General features: G+C 48.9%; 1 protein-coding gene across 10 annotated transcripts in view; it reads left to right on the forward strand.

The window, feature by feature from the left end:
* Positions 1-823: 823 nt before the first annotated feature.
* Positions 824-17,403, forward strand: part of CSF2RA (colony stimulating factor 2 receptor subunit alpha) — a 35,822-nt gene continuing 19,242 nt past the window's right edge. For 5 of the 10 annotated variants that reach the window (XM_033199150.1, XM_033199143.1, XM_033199166.1 and 2 more), the window contains exons 1-3: positions 825-960; positions 12,721-12,822; positions 15,701-15,822. In XM_033199150.1, coding sequence (XP_033055041.1) covers positions 951-960; positions 12,721-12,822; positions 15,701-15,822 — 234 coding nt within the window. In that variant the 5' untranslated portion in view covers positions 825-950. Of the gene's footprint in view, positions 961-8,022; positions 8,111-12,720; positions 12,823-13,033; positions 13,087-15,700; positions 15,823-17,403 lie in introns of those variants that run through there. The other 5 variants (XM_033199192.1, XM_033199188.1, XM_033199176.1 and 2 more) reach the window with 5 other exon arrangements.

A 17,403-nucleotide genomic window follows, 5' to 3' on the forward strand; every position in this document is an offset into this window, starting at 1 on the left:
ATGTGTGTACACAGGTCTGTGTGTGCAGACATGCATGTGTATGCAGGTGTGTGCGTGGACACATGTGCATGCAGGTGTGTGTTTGCAGATGTGTGTGCAGATGTACGTGTGTAGTTGTGTGTATGCACATGTGCACTGTGTGCAGGCATTTGTGCACAGATGTATGTGCAGGTGTGTGTGTGCAGATGTGCTTGTGTACAAATGTGTGTGTTGTGTGTACGTCCATGTGCACTGTGTGCAGGTGTGTGGGGATGTGTCTGTGCAGGTCTCTATGCAGCTGTGCTTGTGTGCAGATGTGCATGTGTAGACAAATGTGTGTGCAGGTGTGTGCCATTGTGCCTGTTTGTGCAGACATGTGTGCAGGTGTGTGTGTGTACAGATGTGTGTGTGTAGCTGTGTGTACGCACATGGGCACTGTGGGCAGGTGTGTGGGGATGTGTTTGTGCAGGTCTGTGTGCAGATGTGTGTGCAGACATGCATGTGTGCGCAGGTGTGTGTGTAACTGTGTGTACGCACATGTGCACTGCATGCAGGTGTGTGGGGATGCGTGTGCATGCACGTCTGTGTGTGCAGATGTGTGTGCAGACATGCATGTGTGTGTAGTTGTGTGTGCAGACGTGCATGTGTGTGCAGGAATATGTGTGTGTGTGCGTGCACGTCTGTGTGTGCAGATGTGTGTATAGACATGCATGTGTGTGCAGGAGTGTGTGTGTTTGTGCACAGATGTGTATGGGACTCACACTTGAGGTGTTCAACGGGGCGACTCTTTGGAGACGAGGTCGGGAGCCAATGAACTCACGGAGTAACTGCAAGTTTCCCAATCCTATGAAATGAGGAAGCGGAGGAGGGAGGGGCAGGGAGGGCCTGAGGACATAGAAGAGCTCTGAAGGGAGCTACCCAGAAGCCGGAGTGTCCGAGAGAAGAAAAGCAAGTGAAAGGAAAGGAAGTGGATGCCGCGGGGTAAGCCGAGTTCTCTCATTCTGTGGTCTTTGAACATGCCGAGTCACCAGGGTCCATGTTTCTGCTGTGTCTGTCGATCTAAAAGAAAGAGACGGAGCCACAACATAAGATTTCAAAGGTTGACTCGAGCCAAACGGGGGACAGGGGCCCGGAAGACCCAGATCCAAGGAAAGTTGGGATCTGAGTTGTATTCTGCCTTTATTATAAGCAGGTTTTTAAAGGCCAAAAAAAAAAAAAAAAAGAGGGAGGTGTTGTTGGGGGACAGGGAGGAGGTTTCTGTGAAGCTGTGTGCTGGGAATTCTTGTTGGTTTACAGAAAAAAAAAAAAAACAATTGATTAATGATTGGCTATACGCTGCTAAGCTCCAGGCAGTTAGGGTGTAGTGTCTAGTACAGAATTATTACATTCATTCATAGCTATTTGTGGCATCCGGAAGCCTTCTCAAGAGATAAACGCGGCCGGGCACAGTGGCTCACGCCTGTCATCCCAGCACTTTGGGAGGCTGAGGCGGGTGGATCACCTGAGGTCGGGAGTTCGAGACCAGCCTGGCCAACATGGAGAAACCCCATCTCTACTAAAAACACAAAATTAGCCGGGCGTGGTGGTGATGGGCACCTGTCATCCCAGCTACTCAGGAGGCTGAGGCAGGAGAATCGTTTGCACCCGGGAGGCAGATCTTGCAGTGAGCTGAGATTGCACCACTGCACTCCAGCCTGGGCAACAAGAGCGAGACTCTGTCTCAAAAAAAAAAAAAAAAAAAAGAGATGAAAAGAGATTAACATAGAGCTGAAAGCGGGAGGGGAGTGTGATGGCGTTACTGGTTTACTAGAACAGGGTCCTGATCCAGACTCCAAGAGACGGTTCTTCGATCTTGCACCAGAAACAATTTGAGGCAAGTTCACATTGCAAAGTGAAAGCAAGCTTATTAACATAGTAAAGGAGGGCCGGGCACGGTGGCTCACGTCTGTAATCCCAGCCCTTTGGGAGGCTGAGGTGGACGGATCGCCTGAGCTCGGGAGTTCAAGACCAGCCTGGCCAACATGGCAAAACCACATCCTTATTAAAAATACAAAAAATTTGCTAGGCGTGGCAGTGTGTGCCTGTCATCCCAGGCACTCGGGAGGCTGATGCAGGAGAATCGCTGGAACCCAGGAGGCGGAGGTTGCAGTGAGCCGAGATCGCGCCAGTGCACTCCAGCCCTGGGCGACAAGAGCAAAACTCCGTCTCAAAAAAAAAAAGATAACTAAAGAAAAAAATCACAGGGAGATATGCTCCACTAGAAGGGTTTCTGATAAAGGATTCATCTTTGTCATGTCTATCTTTTGCAATAATCAATATTATCTTTTGGTTTTTTTTTTTTTGAGACCGTCTGGCTCTGTCACCCAGGCTGGAGGGCAGTGGCGCAATCACGGCTCACTGCTGTCTCGAATTCCTGGGCTCAAGCGATCCTCCCATCTCTGCCTCCCGAATAGCTGGGACAAAGGCGAATGCCACCATTCCTGGCAGGTTTTTCTATTTTTGTAGGGACGAGGGTTTCACTGGATTTCCCAGGCTGGTCTTGAACTCCTAGACTCAATCTGTCTTCCTGCCTCAGCCTCCTAAAGTGGTGGGATGACTGGCATGGGCCACCGCGCCTGGCCCGATATTTTTATCATTTTTAAAGCGAAACGTATTCTTACACTAGGAAGGCTTTTGTTCTGAAGATATCGAGACATCAGGAGTTTCCTGTGTTGGTTCAGTCCTGGGTCTATTTAGTAAACAGTGCTCAGGTATTCACACATCTTGTGTCGGGGAATGGCTGACCTCCAGGGAATCCGCCCAGCCTGTCCCAGCCTCCTTCTTCCCAGGCCCCCATTCACGATGAAGCCCTTCTGAGCCGGTACGGTGCGATCCCAGCGCTTTGGGAGGCTGAGGCAAGTGGATCACCTGAGGTCAGGAGTTCGAGACCAGCCTGGCCAACATGGTGAAACCCCATCTCTACTAAAAATATAAAAATTAGCCAGGCGTGGTGGCAGGTGCCTGTCATCCCAGCTACTCGGGAGGCTGAGGCAGGAGAATCGCTTGAACCCGGGAGGCGAAGCTTGCAGTGAGCCGAGATGGTGCCGCTGCACTCCGGCGTGGGAGACACAGAGAGACTCCATCTCAAAATAAATAAATACATAAACATTTAAGGCTAGGCATGGCGACGCACGCCTGTAATCCCAAAATTGTGGAAGGCTGAGGTAAGAGGATTGCTTGAGGCCAGGAATTCCAGACCAGCCTGGGCAACATAGTAAGATCCCACACCCCGCATGCATAAAAAGATGAAATTATTACACATTTTAAAAAGACAGAAATGAACCATCTTAGATACTACCGAGATTGGGGTAGTAAGAATCTGGATTTGGACAGCTTGTTGGGTGTTTTATGGGTGTGCTAAATCAGATTTCACGCTTTTTATTGAGACGGAGTCTTGCTCTGTCCCCCAGGCTGGAGTGCAGTGGTGCAATCTCGGCTCACTGCAAAAGCTCCGCCTCCCGGGTTTACGCCATTCTCCTGCCTCAGCCTCCCAAGTAGCTGGGATGACAGGCACCTGCCACCACGCCAGGCTAATTTTTGTATTTTTAGTAGAGACGGGGTTTCACCATGTTGGCCAGGCTGGTCTGGAACTCCTGACCTCAGGTGATGCGCCCACCTTGGCCTCCCAAAGGGCTGTGATGACAGGCGTGAGCCACCGTGCCCAGCCGGATTTCACTCTTTACATTTTTGGTTTAAATTCGAGAAGCTCTTCTCGAGGGCTGAAAGCTCTTGGTCCCGTATACGTTTGCTGTAAATGACAGACACGAGGCAGATTGATTAATAAGAGAAAAGACATACACTTTTGTTTTCTTTCTTTTTTATTTATCTATTTAGTTAGTTTTTGAGACGGAGTCTCATTCTGTCCCCCAGGCTGGAGTGCAGTGGTGCGATCTCGGCTCACTGCAAGCTCCGCCTCCCGGGTTCAAGTGATTCTTCTGCCTCAGCCTCTCCAGTACCTGGGATTACAGGCCTGCGCTACCATGACTGGCTACTTTTTGTATTTTTAGTAGAGACGGGGTTTCTCCGTGTTGGTCAGGCTGGTCTCGAACTCCTGACCTCAGGTGATCTGCCTGCCTTGGTCTCCCAGTGTGGTGGGATGACAGGCGTGAGCCACTGCACCTAGTCAGATTTACACATTTATATAATGTATATACACAAGATTCTTCAGAATGAGGACTCCACCCCACAATGAGGTTCAGAAGCTTGTACACCCACCACGTTGAGGCTACAGAAAGGATAGAGGGTTGGATCCTGGTTAAAAAAAAAAAAAAAAAAAAAAGGTTATAGGGTTGGGGGAAAGAGGAATTTCTACTGAGGACTGAACTCTGATTTTTTTTGTTTGTTCTTTTTTTTTCTTTTTTGAGATGGTATCTCTCACTCTGTCACCCAGACGGGGGTGCAGTGGCGCAATCTCACCTGACCACAGCCTCCGCCTCCCAGGGTCAAGCAATTCTCCTGCCTCAGTCTCCCGAGTAGCTGAGATTACAGACGCATACCACTACTGCCTGGCTAATTTTTGTATTTTTAGTAGAGATGACATTTCACCATGTTGGCCAGGCTGGTCTTGAACTCCTGACCTCAAGTGATCCACATGCCTCAGCCTCCCAAAGCACTGGGATTACAGGGGTGAGCCACCACACCGGGCCTCAGACTTTTTTTTTTTTTTTTTTTATCTTGCCCAAATTCCTGTCTAAGGGGTCTGGGGAGGCATGCCCTACAGACCATAAATTCTCATCAAATGGGATTTATTTAACTCTGTGTATTGTGACTTACTTTCCAACCTGACTCTGACAAACATTACAAGACAGAGAAAAAACAACATGTTTTGCCCCAAAACATGTTTCCTAGCCGTATTTTTTTTTTTTTTTTCTTTTGAGACGGTCTCATTCAGTTTTCAAGGCTGGAGTGCAGTGGGGCAATCTTGGCTCCCTGCAACCTCCATCTTCCAGGTTGAAGAGATTCTTCTGCCTCAGCCTTCCAAACAGCTGGGATAATAGGCATGAGCCATCGTGCCCAGATAATTGTATTATTATTATTGTTGTTGTTGTTGTTGTTGTTGTTGTTGTTATTTAGTAGAGATGGGATTTCACCGTGATGGCCAGGCTGGTCTCCCACTCCTGACCTCAGGTGATCCACCTGCATCGACCTCCCAAAGTGCTGGGATTACAGGCGTGAGCCACCATGCCCAGCCTTCTTTGCCATATTTTGGAATGACCCCACCAAAGCTGTCCTTTGTTAGAGAAAATTTGCATCTGTAAAGAATCTCTGCTGGGGGTGGTGGCTCACGCCTGTAATCCCAGCAGGCCGAGGCTAGCAGGCTCCCTGAGGTCAGGAATTTGAGACCAACCTGGCCAACACGGTGAGAACCCGTCTCAAGTAAAAACACAAAAAATACAAAAAATCAGCTGGACCTGGTGGCGCACGCCTGTAATCCCAGCTACTCAGGAGGCAGAGGCAGGAGAATCGCTTGAACCCAGGAAACAAAGGTTGCAGTGAGCTGAGATCACGCCGTCTTGTCACAGTGAATCTATGTATAAATAATAATAATAATCTGTATTAACATAGCTGGACACAGCGGGATCTTTTTCTTCCAGACCCTCCCAATCCTTAAGAGATTAACATCTGAATATAAAACATTTGTCAGCCTGGCGCGGTGGCTCACGCCTGTAATCCCAGCACTTTGGGAGGCTGAGGCAGGTGGATCACCTGAGGTCAGGAGTTTGAGACCAGCCTGGCCAGCATAGTGAAACCCCGTCTCCATTAAAAATACAAAATTAGCCGGGCATGGTGGCAGGTGCCTGTAATTCCAGCTACTCGGGAGGCTGAGGCAGGAGAATGACGTGAACCTGGGAGGCAGAGCTTGCAGTGAGCCGAGATCGTGCCACTGCACTCCAGCCTGAGCGACAGAGTGAGACTCTGTCTCAAAAAATAAATAAATAAATAAAATTATATATATATACACACACACACATACACACACACACACACACATATTTTACAGAGTTCGACTCTTTTGGTCTACACTACGGAGAATAACTGAATTGGAACAGAGATTAACCTGTAAATAGTTCTCTTTGGAGAATTTAATATATTCGATTCTTGAAGACATGCTTTTTACTTGTAAAATGGTCTGTTCAGGTGTGGTAAGATCTTGATAGCCTGGGCGCGGCGGCTCACGTCTCTGTTCCCAGCACTTTGGGAGGCTGAAGCGGGTGGATCACTTGAGGTCAGGAGTTCGAGACCAGCCTCTCCAACATGGTGTAACCCTGTCTCTACTAAAAATACAAAAAATTGGCCGGGCGCGGTGGCTCAAGCCTGTAATCCCAGCACTTTGGGAGGCCGAGACGGGTGGATCACGAGGTCAGGAGATCGAGACCATCCTGGCTAACACGGTGAAACCCCGTCTCTACTAAAAAATACAAAAAAAGCGAGCCGGGCGAGGTGGCGGGCGCCTGTAGTCCCAGCTACTCGGGAGGCTGAGGCAGGAGAATGGTGTAAACCCGGGAGGCGGAGCTTGCCGTGAGCTGAGATCCGGCCACTGCGCTCCAGCCTGGGCAACACAGCAAGACTCCGTCTCAAAAAAAAACAAAAAACAAAAAATTAGCTGGGCATGGTGGCGCACACCCGTAAGCCCAGCTGCTTGGGAGGCTGAGACAGGAGAATGGCTTGAACCTGGGTGGCGGAGGTTGCAGTGAGCCAAAAACATGTCACTGCACTCCAGCCTGGGTGAGAGAGCAAGACTCTGTCTCTCAAAAAGAAAAAAAAAAAAAAAAAGGAAAAAAGAACTTGTTGATATCAAAGGGTTTTTTGTTGTTATTGTTTTGTTTTGTTCTTCTTTGTTTGTTTGTTTTGAGATGGAGTCTTGCTCTGTCACCAGGCTGGAGTGCAGTGGTGTGATCTCGGCTCACTGCAACCTCTGCCTCCCAGGTTCAAGTGATTCTCCTGCCTCAGCGTCCTGAATAGCTGGGAGTACAGGCACCTGCCACCATGCCTGGCTAATTTTTGTATTTTTAGTAGAGATGGGGTTTCACTGTGTTGGCCAGGATAGTCTCGATCTCCTGACCTCAGGTGATCCGCCCACCCGGGTCTCCCAAAGTGCTGGGATGACAGGCGTGAGCCACTGTGCCCAGCATCAAAGGGTTTTTAATTAAAAATCCTCATTATACCACGGAGCCCTGTTTTGGGGTAAAACATGATTTTCTTCATTCTCCATCATTCTTGCTTTGAATCCGAGAAGGAAGCGAGGCAGAGCCTCTATTTTAGGATCAGCCGAAAATTTCCAGAAAGGGGAAAGAAAACCCATTCTGTAAACACAAAAAAGAAGAAGAGAAAAAAAAAAGGATAAGCAGTACATATCAAACGCAAAACTGTTGCATAATTTTCCACGAGCGCAAAATGTCCTGTTAAACCAAAAAAAAAAAAAAAAAAAAAAAAGGCCTATCAGAGATAGGTCTCAGTCCATTTAGAGAGTTTATTTTGCTGAGGTTAAGGACGTGGGCCTATGGCAGAGCCTCAGGAATTCGTGATGACAGGTGCTCAGGGCACAATTTGCTTTCGTACTTTTTTGGGGGGACGGGGATCCAGTCTTGTTCTGTCACCCAGGCTGCAGTGCAATGGCACGATCTCAGCTCACTGCAACCTCCACCTCCCGGGTTCAAGCGATTCTCCTGTCTCCTGCTTCAGCCTCCAGAGTAGCTGGGATTACAGGTGCCCGTCACCACACCTGGCTAATTTTTGTATTTTTAGCAGAGACAGGGTTTCACCATGTTGGCCAGGCTGGTCTCGAACCCCTGGCTTTAAGTGATCCACCAGCCTTGGCCTCCCAAAATGCTGGGAATATAGGCGTGAGCCACCGCGTCCGGCCCTGGTATGTAATTTTAAAAATCTTTGTAATACCTTGTTTACGAATAAAATGGGAGGCAGGTTTGCCTGAGCCAGTTTCCAGTATGACCTTTCCCTTGCCTTTGTGATGTTGGGGTCCTGAGATTTATTTACCTTTCACAGTTTACAGCAGGAAAAGCCGTGGAGACAGCAGATTCGAGAAGCGGACATGCTTGCGTAGAACCCGGTACATGCTTCCTTTCGGCTGTCGGTAATGTGGTTGGGGATTTTTTTTTTTAAGTGAAGTCTAAAGAACTGAAATGTGGGAGGCCGAGACGGGCGGATCACGAGGTCAGGAGATCGAGACCATCCTGGCGAACACGGTGAAACCCCGTCTCTACTAAAAAATACAAAAAACTAGCCGGGCGAGGTGGCGGGCGCCTGTAGTCCCAGCTACTCCGGAGGCTGAGGCAGGAGAATGGCGTGAACCCGGGAGGCGGAGCTTGCCGTGAGCTGAGATCCGGCCACTGCACTCCAGCCTGGGCGGCAGAGCGAGACTCCATCTCAAAAAAAAAAAAAAAAAAAAAAAAAGAACTGAAATGTTTGGCTCCGTAATGATGAGCCAGGATAGAAGTGAGAACTCAGGGCGGAAGAAGCTGAATGAGGAACTGTCTGACCTATGACAAATTTAACATGTCAGCGCACATCCTCCTGACAGTGCACATCCCCCTGAGGCAGCATGACGGGGGTCTCCAGGCAGAAGAGACCCATGAACCTGTCAAAAAAAAAAAGAGAGAGAGAGAGAGCCGGCCGGGCACGGTGGCTTATGCCTGTAATCCCAGCACTTTGGGAGGCTGAATTGGGGGGATCATGAGGTCAGGAGTTCGAGACCAGCCTGGCCAATATGGTGAAAGCCTGTCTCTACTAAAAATACAAAAATTAGCTGGGCGTGATGGCGGGCACCTGTAATCCCAGCTACTTGGAGGCTGAGGCAGGAGAATCGCTTGAACGTGGGAAACGGAGGTTGCAGTGAGCCGAGATGGTGCCATTGCACTCCAGCCTGGGTGACACAGTGAGACTCCGTCTCCAAATAAATAAACAAATAACTCAACCACGAGGGCCGGACGTACAGTCGCTCACGTCTGTCATCCCATCACTTTGGGAGGCTGAGGCAGGAGGATCACTTGAGATCAAGAGTTTGAGACCAGCCTGGCCAACGTGGTGAAACCCCGTGTCTACTAAAAATACAAAAATTAGCTGAGTGTGGTGGCAGGTGCCTGTAGTCCCAGCTACTCGGGAGGCTGAGGCAGGAGAATCGCTTGAACCTGGGGGGCGAAGGTTGCAGTGAGCCAAGATCGTGACATTAGCACTCCAGCCTGGGCGACAGAGCAAGACCTTTCCAAAATAATAATAATAATAATTAATAGTAGTAGTAGTCCAAGAGAAGTTCGCAAATATCCCATTTAGTGACTCAGCAGAGGGGGCCAGTCTCATGGAACAAGAGCTCTACACCTGCTAAGACCACCTGGGGAATTGCATGTGAATCTCAAGGTCAGGCCCCACCCCAACAGAACGTGCATCTCTAGGGTGCCACAGGAGAGTCTGCCCAGCGCCGAGAAACAGTTGCAAGACCCCGGAGCAGGCTCCGAGAAGCGGGGTGCCGCAGTCCACTGGGGGAAGCAGCCATCACATGCCTATGTCATGTGGGCTAGACATGAGCCGGAGGCAGGAGAAGAAGAAACAGGTGTAGTCTCGATGCTTTTACTTCCCCTTAGCAAGTGAAGTTCCTCTTGCAGAGGAACGGTCTGAGAGACACAATCGTTCTGGTTTTTGTTTTTTTTTTTAATTTTTGGGTTGCAATCTTGCTCTGTTGCCCAGGCAGCAGGGCAGCGGCAGGGTCTCGGCTCACAGCAACCTCCCGCCTCCCAGATTCCAGCGATTCTGCTGCCTCAGCCTCCTGGGTAGCTGGGATTTAAAGGCACCTGCCACCACACCCGGCTAGTTTTTGTATTTTTAGTAGAGACGGGGTTTCACTATGTTGCCCAGGCTGGTCTCAAACTCCTGACCTCGTGATCCGCCCGCCTCGGCCTCCTAGAGTGCTGAGATTACAGGCATAAGCCACTGCACCCGGCTGAGAGATGCAATCTTTGAAAGAGAAGGTTTGGAGCAGGAACCGCAGGATGGTCAGGTGATTTCCACCAGGCGCAGACACTTGAACTAAAGATACTACAAAGGCCCAGCACAGTGGCTCACGCCTGTAATCCCAGCACTTTGAAAAGCTGAGTCTGGTGGATCACCTGAAGTCAGGAGTTCGAGCCCAGCCTGGCCAACATGGCAAAAACCCGTGTCTACTAAAAATACAGAATTAGCTGGGCAGAATGGTGGTGGCGCCCGTAACCCCAGCTACTCGGGAGGCTGAAGCAGGAGAATCACTTGAACCCGGGAGGCGGAGGTCGCAGTGAGCCGAGATTGCGCCGCTGCACTCCAGCCTGGAGACAAAAGTGAAAGAAAAAAAAGAAAGAAATACATTCATCTCAAAATGGGAGCTTCCAGGTTATAAATGAATTTAAATATTTTCTGGTTGGCAATTGGATGAGTTTGTAGCTCCTCCTCCTCCTCCTCCTCTCCCCCTACTTCTCCCCCTCCTCCTCCTCCCCCTTCTTCTTCTTCTCTTCTTCTTCTTCTCCTTCCCCTTCTTTCTTCTTCTTCCTCCTCCTTCTCCTCCTCCTTTTTCTTCTTCATCCTTATGGGCTTGGATAAAAGTATAATGACATGGATCCAACATTTGTAGAATCATACAGAGTAGCTTCTTTTCTCCTTCTCCTCCTTCTCCTTCTCCTCCTCCTCCTGCTCCTTCTCCTCCTTCTCCTCCTGCTTCTTCTCCTCCTGCTCCTTTTCCTCCTTCTCCTCCTTCTCCTCCTGCTCCTTCTCCTCCTTCTCCTCCTGCTTCTTCTCCTCCTGCTCCTTTTCCTCCTTCTCCTCCTTCTCCTCCTGCTCCTTCTCCTCCTTCTCCTCCTGCTTCTCCTCCTTCTCCTCCTGCTCCTTTTCCTCCTTCCCTCCTTCTCCTCCTCTTCTTCTCCTCTTCTCCTCCTGCTTCTTCTCCTCCTTCTCCTCCTGCTTCTTCTCTCCTCCTGCTCCCTTCTCCTCCTGCTTCTTCTCCTCCTTCTCCTCCTGCTTTCTTCTTCCTCCTGCTCCTTCTCCTCCTTCTCCCGCCCTGCTCCTTCTCCTCCTCCTCCTTCTCCTCCTCCTTCTCCTCCTCTTCTCCTCCTGCTCCTCTCCTCCTGCTCCTCCTGCTCTCTTCCCTCTCCTGCTTCCTCCTGCTCCTCTCCTCTTCCTCCTGCTCCTTCTCCTCCTGCTCCTTCTCTCCTTCTCCTCCTGCTTCTTCTCCTCCTTCTCCTCCTGGCCCTTCTCCTCCTCTCCTCCTTCTCCTCCTGCTTCTTCTCCTCCTGCTCCTCCTGCTCCTTCTCCTCCTTCTCCTCCTGCTCCTTCTCCTCCTGCTCCTTCTCCTCCTCCTCCTCCTTGTCCTCCTGCTCCTTCTCCTCCTCCCTCTCCTCCTACTCCTTCTCCTTCTTCCTCTTCTTCTTCTTCTTCCTTTTTTTGCATGAAGAAGTATCAAGAGTAGTTTCACTGCCCTAAAAATCCTCTGAGGTCCATGTATTCATGCCTCCCTCTGCCCAACGCCTACCAGCTCCCGATCTTTTTACTATTTCCATGATTTTGTCTTTTCTGCCGTGTCCAAGCGTCAGCCTGACTCAGTCTGCAGCCATCTCAACGGGGCTTCTCTCACTTAGTCATAAGTATTTAAAATTCATTCATGTCGTTTTATGTAGTCACTCTTTTTTTCTTCCTCTTTTTTTTCACTTGCCTTTTATAGCTATTGCAAAAGTCAAGATTTTTAAAAAAGTATAAAAGAGCAGGGCCGGGTGCGGTGGCTCACGCCTGTAATCTCAGCACTTTGGGGGAGGCCGAGGTGAGTGGATCATGAGGTCAGGAGATCGAGGCCATCCTGGCTAATACGGTGAAACCCCATCTCTAGTAAAAATACAAAAAAAACAAACTAGCCAGATGAGGTGGCCGGTGCCTGTGGTCCCAGCTACTCGGGAGGCTGAGGCAGGAGAATGGCGTGAACCCGGGAGGCGGAGCTTGCAGTGAGCTGAGATCCGGCCACAGCACTCCAGCCTGGGCGACAGAGTGAGACTCCGTCTCAAAAAAACACAAAAGTACAAAAGAGCAAAACAAGAAAAAAAAAGTTATCAAAATGAAAACCTGAGCCATCCTGTCTGGTTTTGTTCTCTCAAATCCACTAATTATTAACAGAAAGTAAAAGCTATGAGAAATGAATAAAAGTCACTGCCATTTCCTTGAAGAGTGTCAGAACCTGCCTTTAGTGTCAGCCGTGGGTTCCCTCGTGAAGGTCAGCTGAGCCATGACCCATGAAACATGGAAACTTGTCACTAGATTGACCCTCTTGAGACGCCAAAGATGTCCACACATCCTAATCCCCATGTGGAAGACAGAATAGTGGCCCCAAAGATGTCCATGTCCTAATCCCATGTGGTAGACAGAATAATGGCCCCAAAGACGTCCATGTCCTCATCCCATGTGGTAGACAGAGTAATGGCCCCAAAGACGTCCACGTCCTAATGCCCATCTGGTAGACAGAATCATGACCCCAAATATGTCCACATCCTAATCCCATGTGGTAGGCAGAATAATGGCCACACAGACCTTCCACAGCTGGCCATGACCCCCCGTTTGACCAGGTCAGCAGCTGACCACCATCCTGGGTTTTTTCCGCAAATCACCTCCCTGGGGTCCCCTGCCAGGAATGTCCTGGGAGAGCCACACCCTTCTCACTGTGTGACGCTTTCTGTCCTGCAGCTCTTCCCTTCTCTCTGGGCAGCACCATGTTTCTCCTGGTGACAAGCCTTGTACTGTGTGAGTTGCTGCACCCGGCGTTCCTCCTGATCCCAGAGAAATCGGGTAAGTCTGGAAACCTGGCCGAACGTTCTCGGCGGCCCTTGTTTAGACGTCTTGGCGTCTGGAGACCTACCTGGATACCTGGGTCCATTTGCATTTCATCTCTAATGTTTATGAGGGACCCGGTAAGCACCAGCCAACCCACCAGAAGCTCAGAACTCCTCTTGTCCTCACCTCCTCTTCTGCTGTTAATGCCCATCCACCCATTCCACAGACGAGAAAACAGAGGCTCAGAGACCTCCACGGTGTAACCCAAAGACCATCCAGGTAGTGATGGGGCCAAGATGAGGACCCAGGTCTCCTTGGGGCCAAAGTATTTCTTCCTTCCTTCCTTCGTTCTTTGCTTCCTTCCTTTTTCCTCCCTCCCTTCTTCCCTCCCTTGCTTCCTTCTCTTCCTCCTACCCTCCCTCCTTCCATCCTTCCTTCTCTCCTTCCTTCCATCCTTCTCTCCTTCCTGATTCATTTCTTCTTTCTTTCTTCTTTCTTTTTCTTTCTTTCTCTTTCCTTCCTTCCCTCCTTCCCTCTCTCTCTTTCTTCCTTCCATTGTTTCTTTCCTTTCTTCTTTCCTTCCTTCTTTCCTTCCTTCCCTCCCTCCCTCCTTCCTTCCTTCCTTCATTCCCTCTTTCCCTCTTTCCCTGTCTCTCTTGCTTCCATTGTTTCTTTCTTTCCTTCCTTCTTTCCTTCCTTCCCTCCTTCCTCCCTTCCTTCTTTTCTTCTTTCCTTCTTTCCTTCCTTCCCTCCCTCTCTCCCTCTGTCCTTCCCTCCCTCCCTCCTTTCTTTCTCTCTTTCTTCCTTTCTTTCTCTTTCTTTCTTTCTATCTTTTTCTCTCTTTCTTTCTTTTTATCTTTTCTCTCTTTCTTTTTCTCTCTTTCTTTCTTTCTTTTTCTCTCTCTTTTCCTTTCTTTTCACAGAGTCCCTCTTATTGCCCAGGCTGCAGCGCAGTGGCTCAATCTAGGCTCACTGCAAATTCAGCCTCCCGGGTTCAAGCAATCCACCTGCCTCGGCCTCCCAAAGTGCTGGGATGACAGGCGTGAGCCACCACACCCAGCCTCTTGTGTTTTGACTTTTTAATAATAGCCATTGTGACTGGTGTGGAATGATATCTCATTGTGGTTTTGATTTGCATTTCAGGGAGGGACCCTCTGGACTGAGGGTGTCAGGGTCTCTGCTTCCGGAAAGTCATTCCAGATATTTTGTGACCTGGTTCAGGGAAGACAGACAAAGACAGCTTTCTGTGTCTGCAATTTTCTCAAATTCCTTCAGCTTTATTTTAAACTGCCAAGGTTCCATAATTTGGGAATCATGTTCTGAGCCTCATCACCTTGGATAAAAAGCCTTTGCCTGTTCTCTTTCCGGTGGTTTTCTTTCTCTTTTTTTTTTCTTTTCTTTTTTTTTTTGAGACAGACTCTCGCCCTGTCACCCAGTCTGGAGTGCAGTGGCGCGATCTCGGCTCGCTGCAGCCTCAACTTTCTGGGATCGAGAGATCCTGCCCCAAGTAGCTGGAACTGCAGACATGCACCAGTACGCCAAGCTAATTTAATTTTTTACTTTTATTTTGTAGAGATGGAGTCTTGCTCTGTTGTGAAGACTGGTTTTTTATTTTATTATTATTATTATTTTTTGAGACGGAGTCTTGCTCTGTCTCCCAGGCTGGAGTGCCATAGCGTGATCTTGGCTCACTGCAACCTCCGCCTCCTGGGTTCATGCCATTCTCCTGCCTCAGCCTCCTGAGCAGGTGGGACTACAGGCGCCGCCACCACACCCAGCTAATTTTTTTGTATTTTTAGTGGAGACAGAGTTTCACCATGTTGGCGAGGCTGGACTTGAACTCCTGACCTCAGGTGATCCGCCCACCTCGGCCTCCCAAAGGGCTAGGATTGCGGGCGTGAGCCACTGCGCCCAGCCGGTTTTTGACAATTTCTGCAGTAAACATCTCCATATGGAGAGCGAGCGAGCTGGGACTACAGATGTGCACCACCACGCCTGCCTGATTTAAAAATTTTTTTAAATGTGTTTTTTTCAGAGATGCAGTCTTGCTACGTTGCCCAGGCTGATCTCCATCGACTGGGCTCAAGTCGGCTTTTTGCCTCAGCCTCCCAAAATGCTGGGATTAGAGGCGTGAGCCACCGCCCCCCGTCTTCAGGTGGTTTTTGAGTATTTCTGCAGGGAAGATGGACAAGGGAGGAACAGATTCCTGAGGCTGTGGGATGTCCTGGGGCCATGTGGGTGACAGAGGAAAGTCAGCAGGCTCCAGCCCTGAACCTTGCCTCCTACAGCCAGTGGGAAGAGAGAAAACAGGAAACGCTGGGCGCAGTGGCTCCCTCCTATAATCCCGGAATCTTGGGAGGCCGAGGCGGGTGGATCACCTGAGGTCGGGAGTTCGAGACCAGCCTGACCTATATGGTGAAACCCTGTCTCTACTAAAAATACAAAAATTAGTCGGGCGTGGTGGTCGGTGCCTGTCATCCCAGCTACTCGGGAGGCTGATGCAGGAGGATCCGTTCCACGCTGGGGGCGGAGGTTGCAGTGAGCCGAGACCGTGCTATTGCACTCCAGCCTGGGCGACAGAGCCAGACTCGGTTGAAAGAAAGAAAAGAGAGAGAGAGGGAGAGAGAGGAGAGAGAGAGAGAGGATAGGGAGAGAGAGAGAGAGAGAGAGAGAGAGGACAGAGAGAGAGAGAGAGAGAGAGAGAAGAGAGAGAGAGAGAGAGAGGACAGAGAGAGAGAGAGAAAAGAAAGAAAAAGAAAGAAAAGAAAGAGAGGAGGGAGGGACTGAAGGAAGGAAGGAAGGAAGGAAGGAAGGAAGGGAGGGAGGGAGGGAGGGAGAAGAAAAAGAAAACAGGAAAACAGGAAATTCTGAATTCAGGGCCCACTCCTTGTAGCCTCTGGCCTCAATGTGAGGTTCGACGCCAGGACGATGAATTTAACCTGGGACTGCCAAGAAAACACAACCTTCAGCAGGTGTTTCTTAATTGACAAGAAGAACAGAGTCGTGGAACCCAGGGTGAGACCAATTTCCTGTGCTCAACCCCTGTCCTTTAGACAGCCCTGTCTGAGTTCAAAGCAACAGGACCAGCCGGGTGCGGTGGCTCACGCCTGTCATCCCAGCACTTTGGGAGGCCGAGGCGGGCGGATCACCTGAGGTCGGGAGCTGGAGACCAGCCTGGCCAACATGGTGAAACCCCGTCTCTACTAAAAATACAAAAAGTAGCCGTGCCTGGTGGCAGGTGCCTGTAATCCCAGCTACTCCGGAGGCTGAGGCAGGAGAATTGCTTGAACCTGGGAGGCAGAGGTTGTGGTGAGCCGAGACGGTGCCACAGCACTCCAGCCTGGGCAACAAGAGCGAAACTCGATCTCGAAACATAACGATCATAAAAAATTACATTAAATTAAAGCGATAGGGCCATGGACACAGACAGCACAAGTGTGGTATTTGGAGAAACGTGGGAGCCAGAATCTCAAGTAGGCTGCGAAGGTCCCGTTGGTTCCTGGCCACTGTGTGTATCACAGGCTGATTCTCTGGGGTGAGCGTGTCCTACCGTATTTTAGCCCGAGATATCCTGGTAAGTGCAGATGGATGTGAGTCTGGGTCTGTGGTAGAAGAAGGTTCGAGAAAAGTAAACTGTCTGGGAGTCTGTTTCACCGTCCTGGCCCCCCACGGGATTAAGATCAGGGTTTTTTGAAACGCAGGAGACAGAGACAGAAGAGCGAGGAGAGGGGAGGGAGGGAGGGAGAAACACAGACAGAATAAAGAGGAAGGAGAGGAACAGAGAAGTATAGATGATTGATAGATACGTGATAGATAATTTTTGACTGATAGGTGATCATACACGATAGGTAGATTGATAATTCTGTACATGTTAGATGGGTGGATGGGTGATCTTCCTATGTTACCCCAGATGACATATATATATATAATATATTATATTTAATTATATATAATATATAATTATTATATATCATAATTATTATATATATATATAATTATTATATACCATAATTGTTATATATGATATAATTATTATATATCATACTTATTATATATTATATATAATAATTATTATATATATATAATTATCACATCATGATTATTATATATTATACATAATTATTATATTATAATTATTATATACAATTATTATATATCATGATTATTATATATTATATAATAATTATGATATATTATATATCATATATGATATTATATATCATAATTATTATACATTATAAATATTGTATATTATATATATATATTTTTTTTTTTGAGATGGAGCTTCGCTCTTGTTGCCCAGGCTGGAGTGCAGTGGCAAGATCTCGGCTCACCGCAACCTCTGCCTCCTGGGTTCAAGGGATTCTCCTGCCTCAGCCTCCCGAGTAGCTGGGATTAAAGGGGTGCGCCACCACACCCGGCTAATTTTTTTTATTAGTACAGACGGGGTCTCACCATGTTGGCCAGGGTGGTCTCAAACTCCTGGCCTCAAGTGATCCACCCGCCTCGGCCTCCCAAAGTGTGGGATGACAGGCCTGAGCTACCGCACCCAGCCTCTAGTTTGATATTTTCAACATTGCTAGAGTGTAAGATTGA

The sequence above is a fragment of the Trachypithecus francoisi genome, unplaced genomic scaffold (genome assembly GCF_009764315.1).
Source record: "Trachypithecus francoisi isolate TF-2019V2 unplaced genomic scaffold, Tfra_2.0 Contig01714, whole genome shotgun sequence".
Lineage (NCBI taxonomy): Eukaryota > Metazoa > Chordata > Mammalia > Primates > Cercopithecidae > Trachypithecus > Trachypithecus francoisi.